Source organism: Hemibagrus wyckioides, linkage group LG25 (assembly GCF_019097595.1).
Source record: "Hemibagrus wyckioides isolate EC202008001 linkage group LG25, SWU_Hwy_1.0, whole genome shotgun sequence".
Lineage (NCBI taxonomy): Eukaryota > Metazoa > Chordata > Actinopteri > Siluriformes > Bagridae > Hemibagrus > Hemibagrus wyckioides.
Genome location: NC_080734.1, coordinates 13,124,089 through 13,144,085, shown reverse-complemented (window position 1 = coordinate 13,144,085; position 19,997 = coordinate 13,124,089). Strand labels below are relative to the sequence as shown.

General features: G+C 37.7%; 1 protein-coding gene across 1 annotated transcript; it reads right to left on the bottom strand.

Annotated features, from left to right (window-relative positions):
- Positions 1–259: 259 nt before the first annotated feature.
- Positions 260–19,347, bottom strand: mfsd2b (MFSD2 lysolipid transporter B, sphingolipid). The gene is made up of 15 exons (XM_058379769.1): positions 19,243–19,347; positions 18,790–18,941; positions 13,872–13,997; positions 13,510–13,634; positions 10,718–10,841; positions 8,225–8,303; positions 7,584–7,762; positions 5,218–5,308; positions 3,940–4,061; positions 3,589–3,672; positions 2,936–3,019; positions 2,402–2,511; positions 947–1,090; positions 610–786; positions 260–494 (listed from the first exon to the last, which is right to left on the bottom strand). Exons 1-15 carry the CDS (start codon positions 19,262–19,264, stop codon positions 443–445), a joined length of 1,671 nt encoding a protein of 556 aa, XP_058235752.1. The 5' UTR covers positions 19,265–19,347; the 3' UTR covers positions 260–442.
- Positions 19,348–19,997: the final 650 nt, after the last annotated feature.

Below are 19,997 nucleotides of genomic sequence, written 5' to 3'. Positions count from 1 at the left end.
GCTCTCAAATGTGTCCTGTGAACCTTGAGCAGCTTCCGGGAAAAGAACTGTGAATGAAATCTAAGGTCCTTTAAATCAGACTATTTATTATTTTATTATCTGAACTTGAGGTATATTGGACTAATAAAGGGTTTTATAATATAGTGTGACACTGACAAAGCACCAATATATTGCTTTCAATAAAACTTAATCCAAATAATTAAATAATATCCATCTCAAAACACATAACACAAGCTGGTTTAGCTTCCAAAAATGAAAGAAAGAAACATACATTCATTAATATAAATTAGGTATATACTGTATATATGCTGATTATAATATCATGTAAAAAATAAAGAAACAAAATGAACTATTTTATATTATACTGAACACAGTGTAATGTACACTAACACATCTCATCCCAGGGCCAAGCTGGAATCTGAATCTGTGATGTGTAAAGGATCTATACACTGTTCAAGTCTTCTCTGAAGCAGCTGCAATTTGTAGTCTGGTTTCTATCAAGAAAAGAAACAACAAAGAGTGAAGTGAGTTGGAGCAGGATATCAGATGGAGATATTTAATGAGGTCGTAATAAAAGGACAATGCAAGCACAAATCTGCATATAGTCACCTAAGATCCTCCAGAGCAAGTTTGTTTCTCTGTCTCACGTCTTCACTGATGGGGTACAGCAGGAGGATGACGAGGCCTGTGATGATAAACGCCACCGGGGCCATGCCAATCAGGAGTTTCAGAGTGTACACTACTGCACTGGGCTGCCTACATGCTCCTGTGTCATAGCCTGCAAATCTACAGCATGGACAAGACAATAATTACTCATTGGAACAAATAAGGGAAAGACATTAGGGCTAAAATTCTATTCTAATAGATGCAGCCACTTATAATAAGCTTATTGCATAATTACAGAGGAGACAAAGGTAAATTATATATGTGCCTTGACGAAACTCACTCTAAACAGAGCGTGGACACTCCCAGAGAGATCCCTGCCGCGAACTTGGTGAAGAAAACATAGAAGGAGTAGAAGATCGCCTCGTGGCCCTTCGAGTTGCGGTTTGCCAGTCTGAAGTCATCCACGACGTCTGGCAGCATTGACCTGAACACAAATCCTGGTCCATCAATTCACATGTAAGGCATGCAATGGCATCAGTAAAGCTCATTTCTTTTTATAAGGGATCTTTTAAAAAGATAAACACACATTGCTGGATGGTTGTTTAAGAGATTACTCATCAGCCGAAAAGGAAGCGCCTGAACCCAGAATAAAAATGTTCCAAACAGAACCGGTGATTAAGGTAACTGTAAAGTAATTATGATGGAGTAGTGGGAGCAGCGATGGATTAGATCGATGATCGGAAACAAGAGGGCTTTCGTTTTGCTGCGTCTCATTTTACAGCTGGAAGTATTGCCCCTTCATCCACATGACATCATACAGACACAGGAGGTTATTTGAACAAACTGTGAGAAAGCGTTACCCCTCAGCTTGATTTGACATATTTTACAGGCTGCAAGTTGTATACTGTATATAACAGTGTACAGGGCAACTGAAATCTTGAATATCAATTCTACTGCATCATTATTTATTTAATATACTTCCTCCTGGCAGTCAGAACAGAACAGAACAGAACAGAACAGTTTACGTATTAAGGTTCGATTTTCTGCAGCCAAATGTAAACTGTTCTTCATGAATAAATAACTGCAAATGAATATCTATCTGTCTGTCTATCTGTCTGTCAGTCAGTCAATCAGTCTATCTATCAATTTATCCATTCAATAGCCAAACAGGAAAAAAGGAAATAAGTTAACATTTTGTCTGTCTATCTGTCTGTTTGTCTGTTGACTAGTCCAATAGTCTACCTGTTTGTCTGTCTGTCTTTCTTTTGATCTGTCTGTCTGTCTGCTCAATAGTCTACCTGTCTGTATAGCTATTGACTAGCCCAGTAGTCTCTCTGTCGGTCTGTCTTTCTGTCTGTCTGTCTGTCTGTCTGCCTATCTATTAACTAGCCCAATAGTCTAGCTCTCTATCTATTGATTATCCCAATAGTCTCTCTGTCTGTCTGTCTGTCTGTCTGTCTGTCATTCTATTAACTAGCCCAACAGTCTGTCTGTCTGTCTATTAACTAGCCCAATAGCCTCTCCATCTGTCTGTCTGTCTGTCTGTCTGTCTGTCTAATAACTAGCCCAATAGTCTAGCTCTCTATCTATTGACTATCCCAATAGTCTCTCTGTCTGTCTGTCTGTCCGTCTATCTATTAACTAGCCCAATAGTGTACCAGTCTAGCTGTGGACTAGCAAAGAAGTCTCTTTCTCTGTCTGTCTGTATCTCTATCTATTAACTAGTCTCTCTGTCTGTGTGTCTGTGTGTCTGTCTGTCAGACTGAAAGTCTGAATAGATTAAAAAAACACTCACCAGGGTAAAAGTAGTGAAGCAGCTACACTCAGTCCAGAAGACACAGCCACCACATAAGCCACCATCAAGTTTGGAACGAAAGCCAGCATCACAGTGAAGGGCATGATCCACTGCACACAAACCCCATCAAACTGCATCACACTGCATTATAAACAGTGCTGAAGTAATACTTGAGTAACCGAAGTTTGTATCTCTACTTTTTGGTCTGAAGTTAGACAATAATAAAAATTAGAAAATAATAAAAGCTAAATTTAAGTTGCTTGATAATTTGGGGCAAAATTCTAGGTTTCTCTGAGTTCGTTTTCCTTATGACTGACTGCTTAGCAGACTAGCTAGTTCTACTTTTATTTAAGTACAGTACATTTTCCACCACTGACTATGCATATAACATAACCCCACAGTTACACCATTGTGAAATAATGTGCATTATTTAATAGTAGTACAGCTTTATGTACAGTATATAACATGGTGGTATGTGTTGATAAAAGACTTGCATGGTCTATAGGTTAAAGGAGGCGATAGAGTAGGACTTACCGTAATTCCACAGAACGCTGCTGTCTTCTTGCCAAACCTCTGTAGGAACCACTGCCAGAAAGGGATGCTCAAGGCTGCAGACATCTGCAAAGTGGGTGAAAGAGATTTCTTAAAACAATATATAAGAGCTGTTTGAAGTGAAGAGCATGAAAGCAAAAGCAACAAAACTTACACCACTGCAAAAAAATACATCTGAGCAAGACAAAACATCTCGAATATGGGCAAGTTTATTATCTCATTTGTTTTAGTATGAAGTTATTATAATAAGATGATTTGATTTGGGTTTTTTTTTAAGTTTTTCAAGCTTTATATTATATTATTCTTTTGGAAGAATTTTGCTGCTTTCTAGAAATAAATGCTTTAAGGGTTTAAACAGTATCTGACAACAGAACAACAATAAAGCATGTCTAGAAACATATGGTTTAATATAACCACATGATATTTAGTTTATAACAATGTCATAATAAAACATATTAGGAACATTTGTTCATATTTAAGATATTTAAACTTAATATTAATTTTAATGCTAAATATTATTTTTGCTGTGAAAATCTCTTACATCACTTATACTTCATAATTGTCATGCCTTTATATGAGAAGTTTACAAGCTTTTGATATGAATGCACTTTACACTGGGTGTCATGCACACTCACCAGAATTGTTAGAACTATATTTTGAAAGTGGTCCCGAAGATCTACAGCGTACGTGCAGAACAGCACAAAGTTGCTCTGGATCAGCTGCAGAATGACAAGTCGACAATATAAATACAAATACTCCGTTTTGTTCTACCCAAATGATTAGAAATCTGCTCTAGTAGTTGCTGTGTGATTAAGCTAATCTGCTGGAGCTATGACTTCATTTAATGCAATATTTCAGCCATGAGAAGAATGCATGAAGAATGAGTGGCTATCATATGTCTCGGGGCAACACTGCAAAGATTTCACCCCCAGGCACTCTCCCTCACTCTTTGCTGATTGAATAAATATTGAATGTAAGCTCTTTACCTGGATGGCCACAGATATGAAGAGGAAAGCTGCTGTGAGGGAGAGATATGGCCCATGTCTCATCACCAGCACAAAGCCCTTATGGAAGGGAATGGGTTTCTCTGTCTTTAGTGCATAAGGATCTAAAATGAGAAATAGTGAAGCAAAAGATTTTCACTGAAGCCATGAATGATACATTATACAGCCAAAAGTTTGTGGACACCTAACTGTCAGATCCATATGTGATTGTCGAACATTCCATTCCAGATTTATTCCCCCTCTGCTGTTATAAAACGCTACAACAACCTACAGGTGTCCCAAATCACATACTTATGCACTATTCTATGCCATTTTGTAGTATAAATTGTGTGAGTAGTGTGCTGACACAGAAAATTCCAACAAGTACCCCTGGATGACGCACTTATTCAAACAAAATAATTGTGTTATTCATTGTATTCTGCTAAAGATAATGGAGTCACTTTAAGTGACAACCTTTGCCTTTGTCTTGAAAATGGCTTATACACTTCTAAAATTCATACACTAGACATTTACATTTCTCGCATCTTATCCAGAGCGACTTACAATTTATTTTATTTTATACAACTGAGCAATTAAGGGTTAATGATAATCCAGACAGTTGTGTGCTTTCAACATTTTTTGGGGGAAAAACACATATGGGGATGATGGTCAGGTGTCCACAAACATGAAGATTCCAGTCGAATGTCCGTAGCATTTTTTCTACCCCAGCATTGTTGAAATCTTAAATCTGTTTGTAGATGTTGAATAATTTTCCACAGGTTTATATAAACGTGCTCATCCTAATTCACTACTATTTTATATAATATTTATAAGTTTTGTCTAACTCTCATTCACAGGGATTTGAATGGTGGCAGATGCTCAAAAAAAGATAAAGAAAACTGTATAATTGTTGATATAAAGGGTCCTGTTAGGAGATGTTCATGGAAGGAACTCGCTGTTTATAGGAAATAACTTGCAGATGTTCCACAAGATTGTAAATCTCTACAATTAAAAAGAACAATGTGATGTTTCTTAGTAGAATTGCAGGCAATTTGCTGTCGTATAAGAGGAATAAATAAAATAATAATCTTTGGAATGCAATAACACCAGCCCTGCACTGATTATTTTCCAATAACAGCACATATACAACGAAAACATTTATCATATTTATACAGTCTGTCACATGGTAGCACACATAGCATATAGCACATGATAGCACACATCAATACATCACAATAAGGTGGTTAAATACATGCAATGCCACCATAACTCCACACTCACCATCTCTCTCTTTAACTCCCAGGAACATCACTACTGTACAGATAAGAAAGAGTGCCCCGATCACCCCTGCAGCAATCATGTACACTTCCTTCTGCAAAAACAAAAAAATACAAACACAAAGAAATAAGTGGTTTATTTTGTCATTTTAGAGTCACAGTGGATCAGGAGCCTGTCTCATGAAGACAGAGCATGAGTTGGACATACACCCTGAATAGGACACAATAGGAGTTTCCTATACTTATTCACACTCAGCATAGGCAGTTCACCTAAAGAACCCCAGAGGAAACCCACTTGGACACATGGAGAACAGGCAAAACTCCACAGCGACAGTAACTCCAGCTCACGGATGAACTAGGGACGTTGAAGCTCTGAGGAGACAATGTGCCACTGTGGCACTTCTAAAATACTTCATGCTAAAAAAGCTAAGGAAATAATGGCAATAAAATTTGTCTGAATATTTTTTTAAATGCAAATTATATTAAAAGGCATTGCTATTTCTTTTTTTCCCCCTCAGCTTTTAAAATATTACTGAAAACACTCAGAGAAAATATTATAAACGTAGATCATTAGTGTTTATGTTATTAATCTTTTACAACAACAAAAAGGGATTTGTCGAAGCAACATGTGCAATCTCTTTCAGCTAACACACATGTGCATCCTTCAGAGGAAAACTCAGGCTGCAGATGTTATGGGAGATGACCCAGTAGTTAGAAGAGGAAGAAAATGGGGTTAAATACAGCAATAGCTAAAAGTCTAACATGCATTTTTCTTGTGTTTGACCTGAAAATGTGTTTAAGCTGACTGATTTTTCATGCTAAATATTTTTTTAAGGTAAATTGGATCGTTTTTCAAGCATATGCATTACTCTGAGGTTTAATTGAATGCTTTTAAAAGTGAGAAATTCAGTTTCAATTCTGTTTAAGGACCTGAGAAAGACAAATACTAGACATGACAGCATGTATCTGTATGGCCTGGTGAAATCAGCAGTAGCACCCAAAAAAAACTGTGTCTTCCCCTTAAACAGGAACTGTTCTGCCCTAAACAAATCTCGAACTTGTTTGCTCTTTTTCCAGGCATGGCAGCAAAGTGCTTCATTACCAATCCAGATCAAACAGTGGCCAGATTTGGAGGATTTTGGCGGACGCACCCAAACAGCACACCACCCTCAGCCTGAGGAATGTGCAGAAACACGGTACTACAGTGGCATTGTGGAAGCAGAACTAACCACCTTGGCAGCATTTTCCCAAAAGCCACTTCACCCAGACCTGCTTTGAATAGCTGTGGCTCTTCGTGATGATGCATGATGGGTTTTTATCCCTGAAACCAGAAGCGGTTTGCTGGCCCACACTCACTTCCAGTATGACTGACTCTGGCTATGGAAGTGGGTGATATTCTGCTGTAAATATACATCAGCCACTAACTCGTTCATGCTTGTTGGCTCTGGGGTCTCTGTTGAGCATCGTGTTCTCAGCTGCAAGCCTGTAATGAGTGTAGGTATATGACTAGACAGTGAGCCCTCCACAGTCATACACGCTAATTTTATGCACGCTCATTTCCTTCACTCTTACAGTAAAGGTATTTCCACCCTTAATAACCATCTTCCATAGAGTACCACTTATCCTTCAGAGTCATGTGGAACCTGGAGTCTTTCCCAGGGGACTCGGGGACACCCTGAACAGGGTTCCAACCCATCACAGGGCACACACTGCAGATGATTCAGAGATGCTAATCAGTCTTCAACACATGTTTTTGGAGTGGGGATGAAACTGGAGTACATTGATAAAACTAAAGCACAGGGAGAACATTCAGTTTCTGCACACATGTGGTAGAGGAGGGAATTGACCCCCCAACCCTGGGGTTGTAAGGCAAGCATGCTAACCACTTAAGCACCATGTCCCCCCTCATCTGTATAATCTTCTAAAACGGTTCTACGGTTCGTATAGTTGCAATGCACTCTGGAATTTGGAGTCCAGCTTTTGCAGCCTCTCCTATGCATCACTTTTAGGATCTGACATTTAAAACCTGACTGTTATCGTTTAAGCTTTATTCAATTTATTTAATTTATTCAATTATACAGCAGACAGGCGCTAAAATCTCAGGAGAATAAAAATACAGCACCAAACAACAAATTATCGTCCGAAATACTAATACACCACAAATATTTCAATTTAAACGTGTTAATGTGTTAAAGAGAATCTTTTCTTTTAACCTTTAACTTAGGGATCAATAAAATCCATCCATCCATCAACATTATACTATTCAAAAGCTACATAAGTAAAAATAGAATAATCTATAAATAAATCTTTTTTAAAAATACCATATATTTCACATTCCCACGAGAGTGTATTTAATGTTGTTATACTTACTGCATGTGACAAGAAGTCCTGGGACTGCACCATGCTGCGGATGACCTCAGTTCCACTGCTATTTAGGTGACTAGCTGACATGTTGTTTTGAGGGCAGTGCTTTAGAGTATGTGCTCTGGCTACAATCTGGCCCTGGATGGCTGCACCAACCAGCGTCCCCAACACCTCCATGGTCATACCTGCAGCAGGGACACATAGAGGGATTAGTCCAGCTCTTAAAAGCATACAGGAAAGGGTGGAAATGATCCAACATTTTTTTATCTATTATGGTTAGATTTATTTGCATCTAGTACTGACTGTTATATATGTGATCTATTCCGTACAACATTCAATAGCGTCTTATTGTTGGGAAATGCTCCGATTAATCAAGCTAAATACAATATAAATATATAAAATTTTATCAAACAAAACAAAAATGGTTTATGGTACATCATGCAGGTAATGTATTGAGACCAGTGTTTTTGCATCTGTGAGCAAAAGTGCTCTTGTTGCTTTATATTAAGACGCTTTACCCTTTGCTGTGTTTATCCACTCAAGGAAAATATGTCTGGATATTTTTTTTTTTATTGACTATAAAAAATTTACCTAATGTCCTGTAAAACTGACCAAATATAACTTGAGATGGTAAAAGATAAACTTACGGTATGCTGTAGCTGAGTCTCTTTCCTGCTGGTCTGTGCTCAGAAACATGGTCAGTGCTGAGTAAGGCACATGGAAACACTATAAAAACCAGAGAAACCAATAAGAGAGAAATTACTCGTTACTGAGCCATACTTGTTTAAAAAAAGGCTCTTAAAGTATTCACAGTGAGTTATGCAGTCTATGGTCAAAGGGTAGATCACTATGGAAATACCAAGGGATAAGAATAGTAGAAGAAGGAAAGATCTATGCCAAGATGAATGTATGACAAGATGAATTATTAATAACAGTGAAGTATATGAGTTAATGAGCATACAGTTTCATTACAGAAAGAGCACAATAAAGCTAAGAGAAGAAATTATTAATAATCACTGTTACATCAAGGCAAGTAAAAGAAAAATGTTTATAGTAAACATTAAACATTATTAAACTTTAGCTATTCAAATACTGGATATAGATCAACATTTACAAATCTAAATGAAAACCTAAAAACTGGCTGTTTTTTGTTGATTTTTCTTGTTGTACTACAGTCGGAAAACCCCAAAGGCAGAGAACTCTCGACACGGTGTGTGAACTCTCTCTCTCTCTCTCTCTCTCTCTCTCTCGCTCGCTCTCTCTCTCTCTCTCTCTCTCTCTCTCTCTCTGTCTCTTTCTCGCTTTGTTCATAACACTAGAAATGTGTGTGTTTTTAATCCCACTCTCGCATTGAACATCTTTCTTTGTACACATTTTGTAACACATTTCTTTTTCCTATAATATAAACTAATGACTAGCCTACTTTAAACCAGGCAGTTAATAAAGACCACCCTGATGGCCTTTGTTTGAGTTTCATACTTGTGTCATTCACACTTGGGTCCACATTGCATGAAAAGTAAAAACCACTCACATGACGTGTTTGATGCTTCCCACAGGAGCCCTTTCCAAACAAAATGAATAAAGCTGCTATTCTGAATTTGTATTAATGTAGAAATGACATCTAAATCTGTTGATATTTGGTTGCAGCCTTACTAAAAACAATAGCTGGATTCATTGATACAAAGAGTATAGATCTAATGATGCCCTAATACAAACAATATTTTATGTAGCTCTGTGCTTTATGTAGCACCAGGGTCCTGGAGAAACTGATGATGATGGGAAATGAAAATAAAAGCTTCTTGGCTTGTACATATATATATATATATATATATATATATATATATATATATATATATATATATATATATATATATATATATATATATATATATATATGAAATCCCTTACTTTGTAATTTGCATTAAAAAAATCAGCTCAGCGCTGTGGTGCACCAGTGGACCAAACATCTACTAAAATAAATCTCTCCAGAGAGCCAGCCCAGCCCAGTCTTTGTTCTATTACAGTAACCAATGTCATTTGGCTCGGAAACCACAAGGTTTTCCATTTAGAATGCTACTTTTGACACATTTGGAGATGTTGTTTGCTTCAAAAGCAAACAGTCTGATTAAAAATAATGGAGTAATTAAAGGTGGGTGTGTTCCAGCGACTGGGTTCACTGCCAGTGATAGTGGACACACCAGCTGGTTCTCAGCCTTGCTCTTAAAGACAATGGAACGCACTAAAAGAGGAAACCAGCGTTTACCCTCTCTGGTGGTTTCTGGCTGCCCCTACCATGTACTTATCAAGGAGTTAAAATGACTTGTCATTATAGCGTGGGTTTGTGTGCCTGGAGCGGCTTCCCCATGTCAGTATATGCCGGTGTAATTGACTGAAAGCAAATTTGGCGAAGGACACAAACAATAAATTACGGAAATAAAAACTACGAACATCAAAGGGACAGACCTAGAGAGCAGCACACCCACTCTAGTTTCATTAAGGACGGATTTGTGTTGACCCATGCAAGGAATTTCACAGAAAAATTCCCAATGATCATTATGCGTTCAAATATTTGGTGTCCAAAGAGCTACAGGGCTTTAAGCTTTATTGATAAGCTATGGAATCTTAATCTTAATCACTTCTAAAATAAAAGTCACATTTCTAAATTGACCCTGAAAGTGGAACTATATTATTGTCTGCATTAACTGTGTTAATAGCTCATCTTGTAAGACCAGTACAGAGCCTTCTAAGCCAGCATCACATAACTGTAATTACTATATACACAGAAAATTCTTTGAACTAAATCTCACAAACTTCTTCTAAATAATAATAATAATAATAATAATAATAATAATAATAATAATAATAATAATATCTAACTCTCCATCAACTTTGTACTTTATTATCAGGAATCAATGTCCACATCATCAAAGTCCAAAGCATCTTGATCTGGAATGTCCTGCCATTCTTAATTGCCAAATATATCTTACCAAAGTTAAAGCACATTAAACAAAGACAGAAAAAGTACTATAAATAAGTGCAATAATCATATTAACTATGCAGTATAATAATATTCATTGTGGGATGCTTTGTGGAGCTAACTGCAGTATGATTCTGAGTCATAGCAGGAGACCAAAACTTACTGTGATGAGAGTTTGGTAGAGGCAGTAGAAGCCCAGATACCAGATGTACCTTTGATTGGTGAAAGGAGGAACAAACCACAAGTAGAAGTAGGACACTATGGTAAATGGTGTGCAGGCCACCATCCTAAAGAAAAAAAAGGAAAACATTATTAAGGAATCAAGAAACAAGTTCTACTCCCATTGGGAATTATTAAGTGGAAATTTCATATCTGAGTTCTATGACGCAAAAAGAACATAAAATCCAAATATTTGTAATCCTCTAAATCCTTGAAGTTAGCATTTTGGTTATTGCGGATGTCCTGTACAGCGGCAGCATTTCTGCAAGTGAAGCGTTTATCATAACCGCTGATCTGTTTATGCGTGCAAGAAATTTAGATTGTGTGGTGTCTGTTAGGATTCTTCTGTACACTGAAGTAATCCTGTAAAGCCACAGCAACATAGCCACATGTGCATTTGTTCAGCACAGTTATCATTTTGGGCGACATGCATTCTGCTGCATTTCAGTCTTTTTATATCTTACCGAAAAGCAGAAGGCTCAGTCATCTCAGCACAATTTACGAACTAAGGGACTCAGTGATGTTTGTGCTTATTCATTTCCACATAATATGGAAAGCCTTTCACATTTTATAATCCCTGGTAATGAAAGACATTATACCCTGGTGGAGTTCATTGACCTCTGCCCCATATCTAGGTTATTTACTGATAAACTGTGGGCAGGAACTATAGCTAAACACAGAAAGACAGGGACAAAGAACTGTGTCTAATGTGGACGAAGAATAGCCAATTCTAGCATAGTCCAGACCTCTGATTTGCAGAGTGAGCTAGCACCCTTGCTCACTCAGTGATTGTTTTTTCCCCACAAAGGACCAACAGTACAGAGTCATGGAGGGGGATTGGGGGGACTGGATGGTTCTGAATGTTGTGCAAGATGGCTAATGATGGATTGGCCTAGAAATATCCACTGTAAGTGAAAAGACACACCTACAGTGACACTCACAAACACAAGCACACACACCAGTGACTCAAACACAAGGTATCTGCAAGCACAGCTAGAATGTGTTTCTAGAAATCAGTGTGTCTGCTACATTGTCTGATCATACTGGATTCCTTTTAGGTTAGAGGGTGGGTGGTTGCTAATGTTGTCATTTTTAATGAAAGACCTGCTGTGTAATTAAAAAGCTTGGCAGGCATGCTTGTTAAAATCGTTAAAGTTTTAAGAACATCATGAAGTATGAGATGAAATGACAGCCATGTGTAATAAAAGAGCTGTCTAGACATAGCCCATATGAAGACATATCTGTTTTCACTGAGGAATGATCAAGATTTCAAAGAAACCATCATGCTAACTGTGAAATAACGTAGCCTGTGATGAAAGAACTGGTTCAGTTTCATTTCTCAGGCTGAAACTCAAGTTGGCGTTTCCTTTGACTGCAGGTGTGCAGGATTTTTTTTATTGTATTCCCACCCACTGAGCAATTTTGAACAATCCTACCTATTTCTGCAGTTATTTCTATTTCAACCCATATTTCCAGCATTATATCATTTATATTCTATACCACAGTGACCCTGACCATTGGGTAAAACAGATACTAAAGACATATGTATAAATGCATCAAACATGTCACACAGACCCTCATGAGCATGTACCACTCTTAATACACTTTCATGTCAATCAGCATGGCCTTTCTTTTCCCATGAGCTTCATATGTGTCTGCCCATTCCTACCCTCATAGAATAAATACAGTCTACTCTGAAATGATTCCGTGTGCACCATGAAATCCCAGCCCCAACACATGACATGTACTTATCTGATTACCAGTAGTTGGTGCCTTAGAGCCGGATCCTTATAAAATCTGGGGTGTTATCTAAACATTAGAGAGTGAAACATGCAATGCGTTATCTGCTGAGAGGGTCTGAGGTCCCAGTTGGGCAAGGCTGCCACATTCCATCAATGGACACAACTTCCTTTCAGACACATTGATGCCATCTTAGTGATATGGTAATGATATGGGAACTTCCTTTCAGGAACAGCAATTGGGGCCAAGAGATCGGTGTCAAAGAATAAACCAGCAGGGGACAGATGTTTAGGAATCCTACATCCAGTGCACTTTTCATACTGATCTCTGTTAGTCAGTACAACAATCACGTGAGGACTGTTCTAGAAGATGGAATGATCTCCCAAGTCCTGTGCTAGCTTTATAAAACATAAACAGAGGACAAAATATTTTATCTGATCTTTCAGATAAACACAAAATGAAATACACAATATGACCAAAAGTATGTGGACACCAGATTTAATACCTGTATGTGTTTGTTGCACATTCCCCTCTTTGCTGTTATAACAGCCTCCAGGCTTCACTGAAAGATTTTAGACTAGATTCTGAAACATGACTGTGGGGATTTTTTTCCCGGATTCATTCACAAAAGCATTAGTGAGGTCAGGCATTGATGTTGGGGTGAAAAGGCTTAATGCACAGTCGGCATTCCAGTTCATCCCAAAAGCATGCAGTGGGGTTGAGGTCAGGATTCTGTCCAAGCCAACTGAGGTTTTCCACACGAACCATGGAGCTCACTTTGTGCACAGGGACATTGTCATGCTGGAACATGGTTGGAGCCTTAGTTTTGGTGAAGGAAAATCTTAATGCCACAGCAGTCAAAGACATTCCAGTCAACTGCGTGCTTCCAACAGTTTAGGGAAGAGCCACATATGGATGTGATATGTAAGTGCCCACATATTTCTGACTATAAAGTGTATACTCTGATCAGATCTTGAGAAAGAATCTTCTACGCACCATGGCATGAGTCGGCCAATTTTGGTCCATCTGCTTTTAATGATGAAGAATCCCACAAGAGGATCAGTAACAGCACCCCAAGCTTTCCCAATGAACAGCACCAGGGAGGCTTGAAATGGGTTTATCTGGGGAAAAGAAGGACACACTTATTTCTAAGTTCACAAGGCAACAGAAAAGTTCAGAACATATCAGAGTGCCATAAAATCGGTGCAGTAGCCGAGGCTGAAGCTGTTCTAGATATTTTTAGATTTTACATGATAGAAGCTTTAATCAAATCTGTTGCATTAGTTATAAGATCATTTGTTAGAGTCACTTCTTTTCTATAACGGTGGAACACATTAATGTATTCATGTACACGTTACCTGTGCGACGTCTAGCAGAAATATCTGTAAGAAGAAAGCCGTCGCACTTCCTGCAACTTGATTAGGTGCACCTCCAATAGCGAAACACAGCTTGTTGCACACAGAGAGTTTCTGCTCCAGATGAGTCTGTAAACACAAAAACAGCACAAGGTATAAAATCATTTATTCATAATTACACAAATATTATGCTTCACATACATGTTGCATATTATGTCATGCAGCATGTAAAATTTATGGATTTAATTGCTGGATCAGGATGATACAGGATGTAACATATTTTCTATACATAGATAGATAGATTGATGGACTATATGGCCAAAGGTTTGTGGACACATCACCATCGTGTTCCTTTGTGGTCCTTCTGCAAACTGTTCCCACAAATTTTGGGAAGAGTTTTTTTAGTATAGTAATTTTGGAAAACACAATTGTATAGAATGTCTTTGTATGCTGTAACATTACAGTTTCCCTTACAGTTTGCCAATACCAATGGACTGAAGAATATCTGTGGGATGAACGGGAACCCTGACTGTCCCCCAGACCTCCTCACCTCCTCACCATCATTGCCTGATCTCACTAATGCTCTTGTGGTTGAATGAACACAAGATCCCAAAGCCATGCTCCAAAATCTAACCTTCCAAAAAGGGTAGTGGTTATTATAAGAGCAAAAAAGGGAATACATCTGGAATAAGATGTTCAAAAACATATATGGGTGTAATTGTCTGGTGTCCACAAACTTTTGGCCATATATTGTAGATTAAAAAACATTGATCTTCTTGTCACAGTAACAGAAGAACGCTCAGAATGAACAGACAGTCCTGTAGCTGCAGAATATGCATCGGTTGTTTTTAATATCTTTCCACACCTCAATAATATTCACATGTGGGAATGATAAAACAGTCTGCTTATATCAGAGCCCCATCTGTTTATATTCTATAGTCTATTCTAGAGCTCGAAGTTGGCGGTGTGTGATTACTGAAGTTATTTGTTGAACTAGTCTTTACAGTGACTGAAGATCTGGTTAAAAGGTCAGAGACCCCACCAAAATGCATGCATCTCTGAAACTCATTACCAAAGCTCTTGGGTGATATATATATATAACATATGGCTCTTTAATGTGGTCACTACACACTCGATCCCACTACTCACATTTTTCCAGTTCATGTGTGGGATGGGGTAGCAACCTTCTCATGAGCCAAAATCCTTCATGATGGCAAGAGTTTAAAATACCTGTCAATCACAGAGTGCCACTTCCCTTAGTACAAAGCGCCTGGGGTTTGACTGTGTGTGTGTGTGTGTGTGTGTGATTTTCCCACTGGCATTCATTCTTACACCCTGTCTCTGAATATCTTTAGATGGAAAAAAAAGTGTGTTTATAAGGGTGCATATGTGTATGTGACTATTGGATGTGATCTCTTGTAACACATTACAGTGCCATTGGTTTGGTGCTAACCACAGCTGGGAGAACCTTATATTTATTACTGTCTCCTTCTGATCCTGGAGACAGTCAGACAGCACATGAGAGAGCTGAAAATACTCCAGCAGCCAAGGACATCCTAAACCCTGTATTTCCACGTTTCACCCAACTCCTTCATCTGCTCAGTCGAAGCCGCTTTTTGGCTGTCGCCGTGCACATTTTCTCTCTCCAGGGCTGTGCCTGAAACAGGCAACAACAAAACAACCACAGAGGCCAAAGCCAATAGGCCTTCAAAAGATACTATAATTAACTGGCTGATTTTTTTCACTTTTCCTCTCTAGCTTTCTCTATCTTGAAAAAGCACATTGGTTTAAGAAGCACAATTACCAGGAGGTTGCTATGTAATTATTCAAACATGAAAATCAAGGATCAAATCAAGTGACTTTAAACTTTAAGTCATTTCCCGAGTGCAGAGGTTACATCTCTGCTGTGAGTGCTGTTGTTACGCAAACTTCAGACTAAACGTTTCTTACATTTTTCCTCTCTGATACTTCCTGTATTTTGAATAAATAAGAGGCCACACAATTTTATAGTAATTAACTTAGTAAGTAATCTATTTTACAGGGGAAAAAATCTATTTAATGAATATGACGTGCACGTAAAACCAAACAGCTGCCTTCTACAGCATGGGGCAAACGTAGAACTTTCACACAGACATAAACAGGAAATCATTCCGTGTTTAGGCACAAAATATCTGATTTCCTCATAGATAGTACACACTCATGAGTACATGAACAAAGAGAAAGCCAAGTGCAAAATGTTTAGTTAAACAAGGTACACAGCACTGTAAAATCCTCAAGCATGATCGGTAAGAAGGTATTGATTAATACTACTACTACTACTATTAATAATAATAATGATAATAATAATAATAATAATAATCTTACTGGTAAGAAGGTATTGATTAATACTACTACTACTATTATTATTAATCATAATAATAATAATAATAATAATAATAATAATAATAATAATAATAGCATGGCTCTGACAATAGTGCAAGCTTCATTAGATCACACATTTTTCTTAATATGTTCAGTGTAGTATGTTATTGTTTCTATGGTAACAGCTATTTACAGGATTGTGTATGGCTGAGCACATAATCTAAGGCTAACAACAAACCAATTTTAAAAAATACTGTCATTCATCATATAAAATCGTGTAGTCATTGATATGATGAAGCCTTATGCAAGGAGACGTTGAATTAATTTATATCGACAGACTGTTCAGCGTATCTGTTTTTCCATAATAGGAGTCTTTCAGGATAGAGAGCTTTCTCTGCTCTTTCTGGTTTCTTGCTCCCAGTAACGTCAAGAGAAATTAAATTCCTGGTGTAGGAATTGTTGTTTTTAGCTTTTAATATAAGTTTGGAGCAATAACTAATTTTTCTCACAGACGTTCCAGAGCATTGAATGTAAATGGTTAAGAAAATGTAATCACTGGCAAATCACAGTATATAGTTGGGATCTTCAGTTATTGGATAATTATCAACCTCAGAGTGGACGATTTTTATTTTCCTATCACAGCTTGTTTTATTCCTTATGTAATTCATCCACCATCAGCATTAGTTTTTTTTTTTGTGGCTTGCCAGTTGCTTAATATTGGCCTGCTGCAGGTCACATAACTGTTTGCACCACAGGCTACATGGCTTGTCATGAAAACAACATCTGCTGTCTTTCTGACAAATACAGAGGGATATTTCTGCTGTTTGGTTTGACAGCCCTACATAACAGTTCATCTGTCCTCACATAGTCAAAGAGTTTAATATATTCATTTGCCTTGTTGTGGGTTTAATCTGTAAACAGAAAACCAGCTCTAAGAAATCAATTTAATTACACAGAATCCATTTTTACCCTTTGCTCTGCATCCCCCAGCTGAGTTGTAAGCAGATTGTGTGTGGCACACAGACTGAGATGACATAATACAAGGGTGAAGGATTTATAACTGCTGGGATTTAGTAGTTTGTTTGTTTTTTTCATCAGGGTACAAGCGGATTGAATTTTCCATGAATTATCACAGCACATCCCTGATGGCACACTGAATCAGAACACAACTTTTTTTTGTATATTCAATACCGAGCACTGGAGCATGAAGCAAAACGACACAAACAGATTGATTTAACAGCACTGTTATGGCAGATGGCCTCATACAGAATGCAAAAATATCTTCTAGATATAATTATTTATGTCTATCATGTAAATACCTTGATTCTTTAATACACCAACCTGAAGCACATGAACCTCAGGAGAGCCAGGCTCAATTGATTTGACAGTATTGCAATTCATTAACGCATCACTTACACCCCTGTTCACACACTTCCTTTGACATCAGTCCCAGAGATTTAAACTCTCAGCATAATTCAATATCTCAACTGTGTCCTCTATCACGCTAGTCTACGTTTGGTCTATATTTAAACACGAGGGGTCTCTGTGTCTCACGTGACAAGAGCTGTGAGAACAAGAGATGCATTAGGGCTTTTTTCCCCCATATATTATTGACACACACAACTAGCATTTCACTGTGGCTACTCAATAAGGTGGTCACTCAAAGGGACAGTAGCATAGAAATGTTGACTGCTATTTCACTTGGCAGCTTATGCAGCATCACACGGTTTAGCGGTTTTACTCCACATCTGACGCTGGGAGATCTTGCTGGTGCAATACGGTTGTGCGTTGCCTTTACTTCTAAAATAACACAAACGGTTCATTTGGATGTAAAATTACTATGTTGTATTTTTGGAGATCGCTGCTGTTACTTGCCATTTGAGCAGTTCCCATGGTAGAAATGGGGTTTTTTTTTTCTTGCCTGAGAGAAGAGTTTATAATCTGATAACACTTGCAATTTAGAAAGTTGACAGTCTATGGATTTGTAAAGAAGATTGCATTGTGATTTCACAATGTAGCATTCAGTATTATTATGAAAATCGGAGTAAATACATTATTTGCCAGAATAAACTTATCACATATCATGCATTTGTTCTCTGTATTTTTTTGGAAGCTATTAATTAGCACCTGACTGATATAATCTTGACGTTAAACACGACAAACATGCAATTTACACGTCGCCGACTGAACTCATACTTTGTGATACACTTAAAGATATTCTTTAAAACTAGATACTACTTGCTTAAGAATGTCGTTCGTCTTTTCTATGTAACCACAAAGCATCTCCTTTCAGCGTGAGGCCATGCTGTACTGAAAACACATCAATAAGCACTGCATGCATTCCTTTCACTCATTAAAACATATCATTCAGCAAGCCATTAAACCCACCTGAGCAGAAATATTCGGCTCTGTGTCCATGACATTAAAAAAAGCAATCATATCTTTAGAATCTTGACCTCATATCCTGACTGGAACTGAACAATGGCGCATATTTGAACCAGATAAAGTAACAAATGAATCAGTTCATCTGTAGAGCAGTTTAGTAGAAGTGACATCTTACCTGTACTGAGACCTTGGTGAAAACAGGCTTGAGATTATTCAGCATTGGCTTGTCACCTGAGCTGGCTGGTGTCTTCCTCCCTTTAGCCATGACTATGAGAGTGACAGGCTGAGAGACAACAGAGTGTCGTTGGCTGAATTTACATTTTGCTCCTGTGGCACAGAGAAGCAAAAACATTACCTTCATGCAGTCTATCTCAACATTTAAACCATAGATGTTATAGTTTTCTTAACTAACAAAGCTCAGGTTTTTCACATATTTTCAGAGATCAACATTCAAACAAATACATGCACAGAAACTACGTAAAGTGTGGATTTTAAGTCAAATCCATAACACCTAAATAATTTTAGATGAAAAATCATAATACTTATCATGTGTTACCTTATGAACTATCTACCTCAGTCCATACTGAAAGGAATAATTTATTCCTTTAATCTTTATTCTGCATCTCACCTGATTGATGGAGTGACTTCATTCCACAGAGAGATGAGGAGACTGAATGAGAGGCTCGGGAAGCTGGAGCAACTGATCAAAGCTCTGAGAGAAAAGCACGCCTCCCAGTGGACGGACACACACACACACACACACACACGCACACACTTTTCATAGGAATGGGAGTTGCTTTTTAGTCATCACCTAGCCCTTCTCTCTCGCAATTTTTCAATATATAATAAAACTTGTTCATACAGTAGATACACTGTACATTCTGTTACACATTTGTTTGCCTTAGCTATATTTCAGAGAAAATTATTGATTTTATTCCAGTTATTTGTTTTAAAACTACCTCTTGGTTGATAATGGCTTTTTTTCACCTGCAGCCTTTTTCCAGAACTAGCCAAAGTTGGCATTAAAATGCACCTCTTGAAACCGTGACATTTGGCCACTGACATATGGACTCATATGGACAGGAAGCACTGCACTGGCTCTGTCCAAGATCCCCAAAACATCCTCTTAGAAACACATTCAACTAAAAGCTGTAAAATCTGTATATGTCTTATATATGTATTAAAGAATAAACCAGTAAATATAACTAATACTTGGCATAAAGCAAGCAAGCCAGTATTATGATTGGCGGATATTGCTAATAAGTAATGACTGCATATCATTACTATCGTGAAAAGAAATATTCAGTTTCTCACTTGGGATATAGTTGTATGGATTACAGATATCCTCGGTCTGGGAATTTATGAATTATTTATTGCATTGTC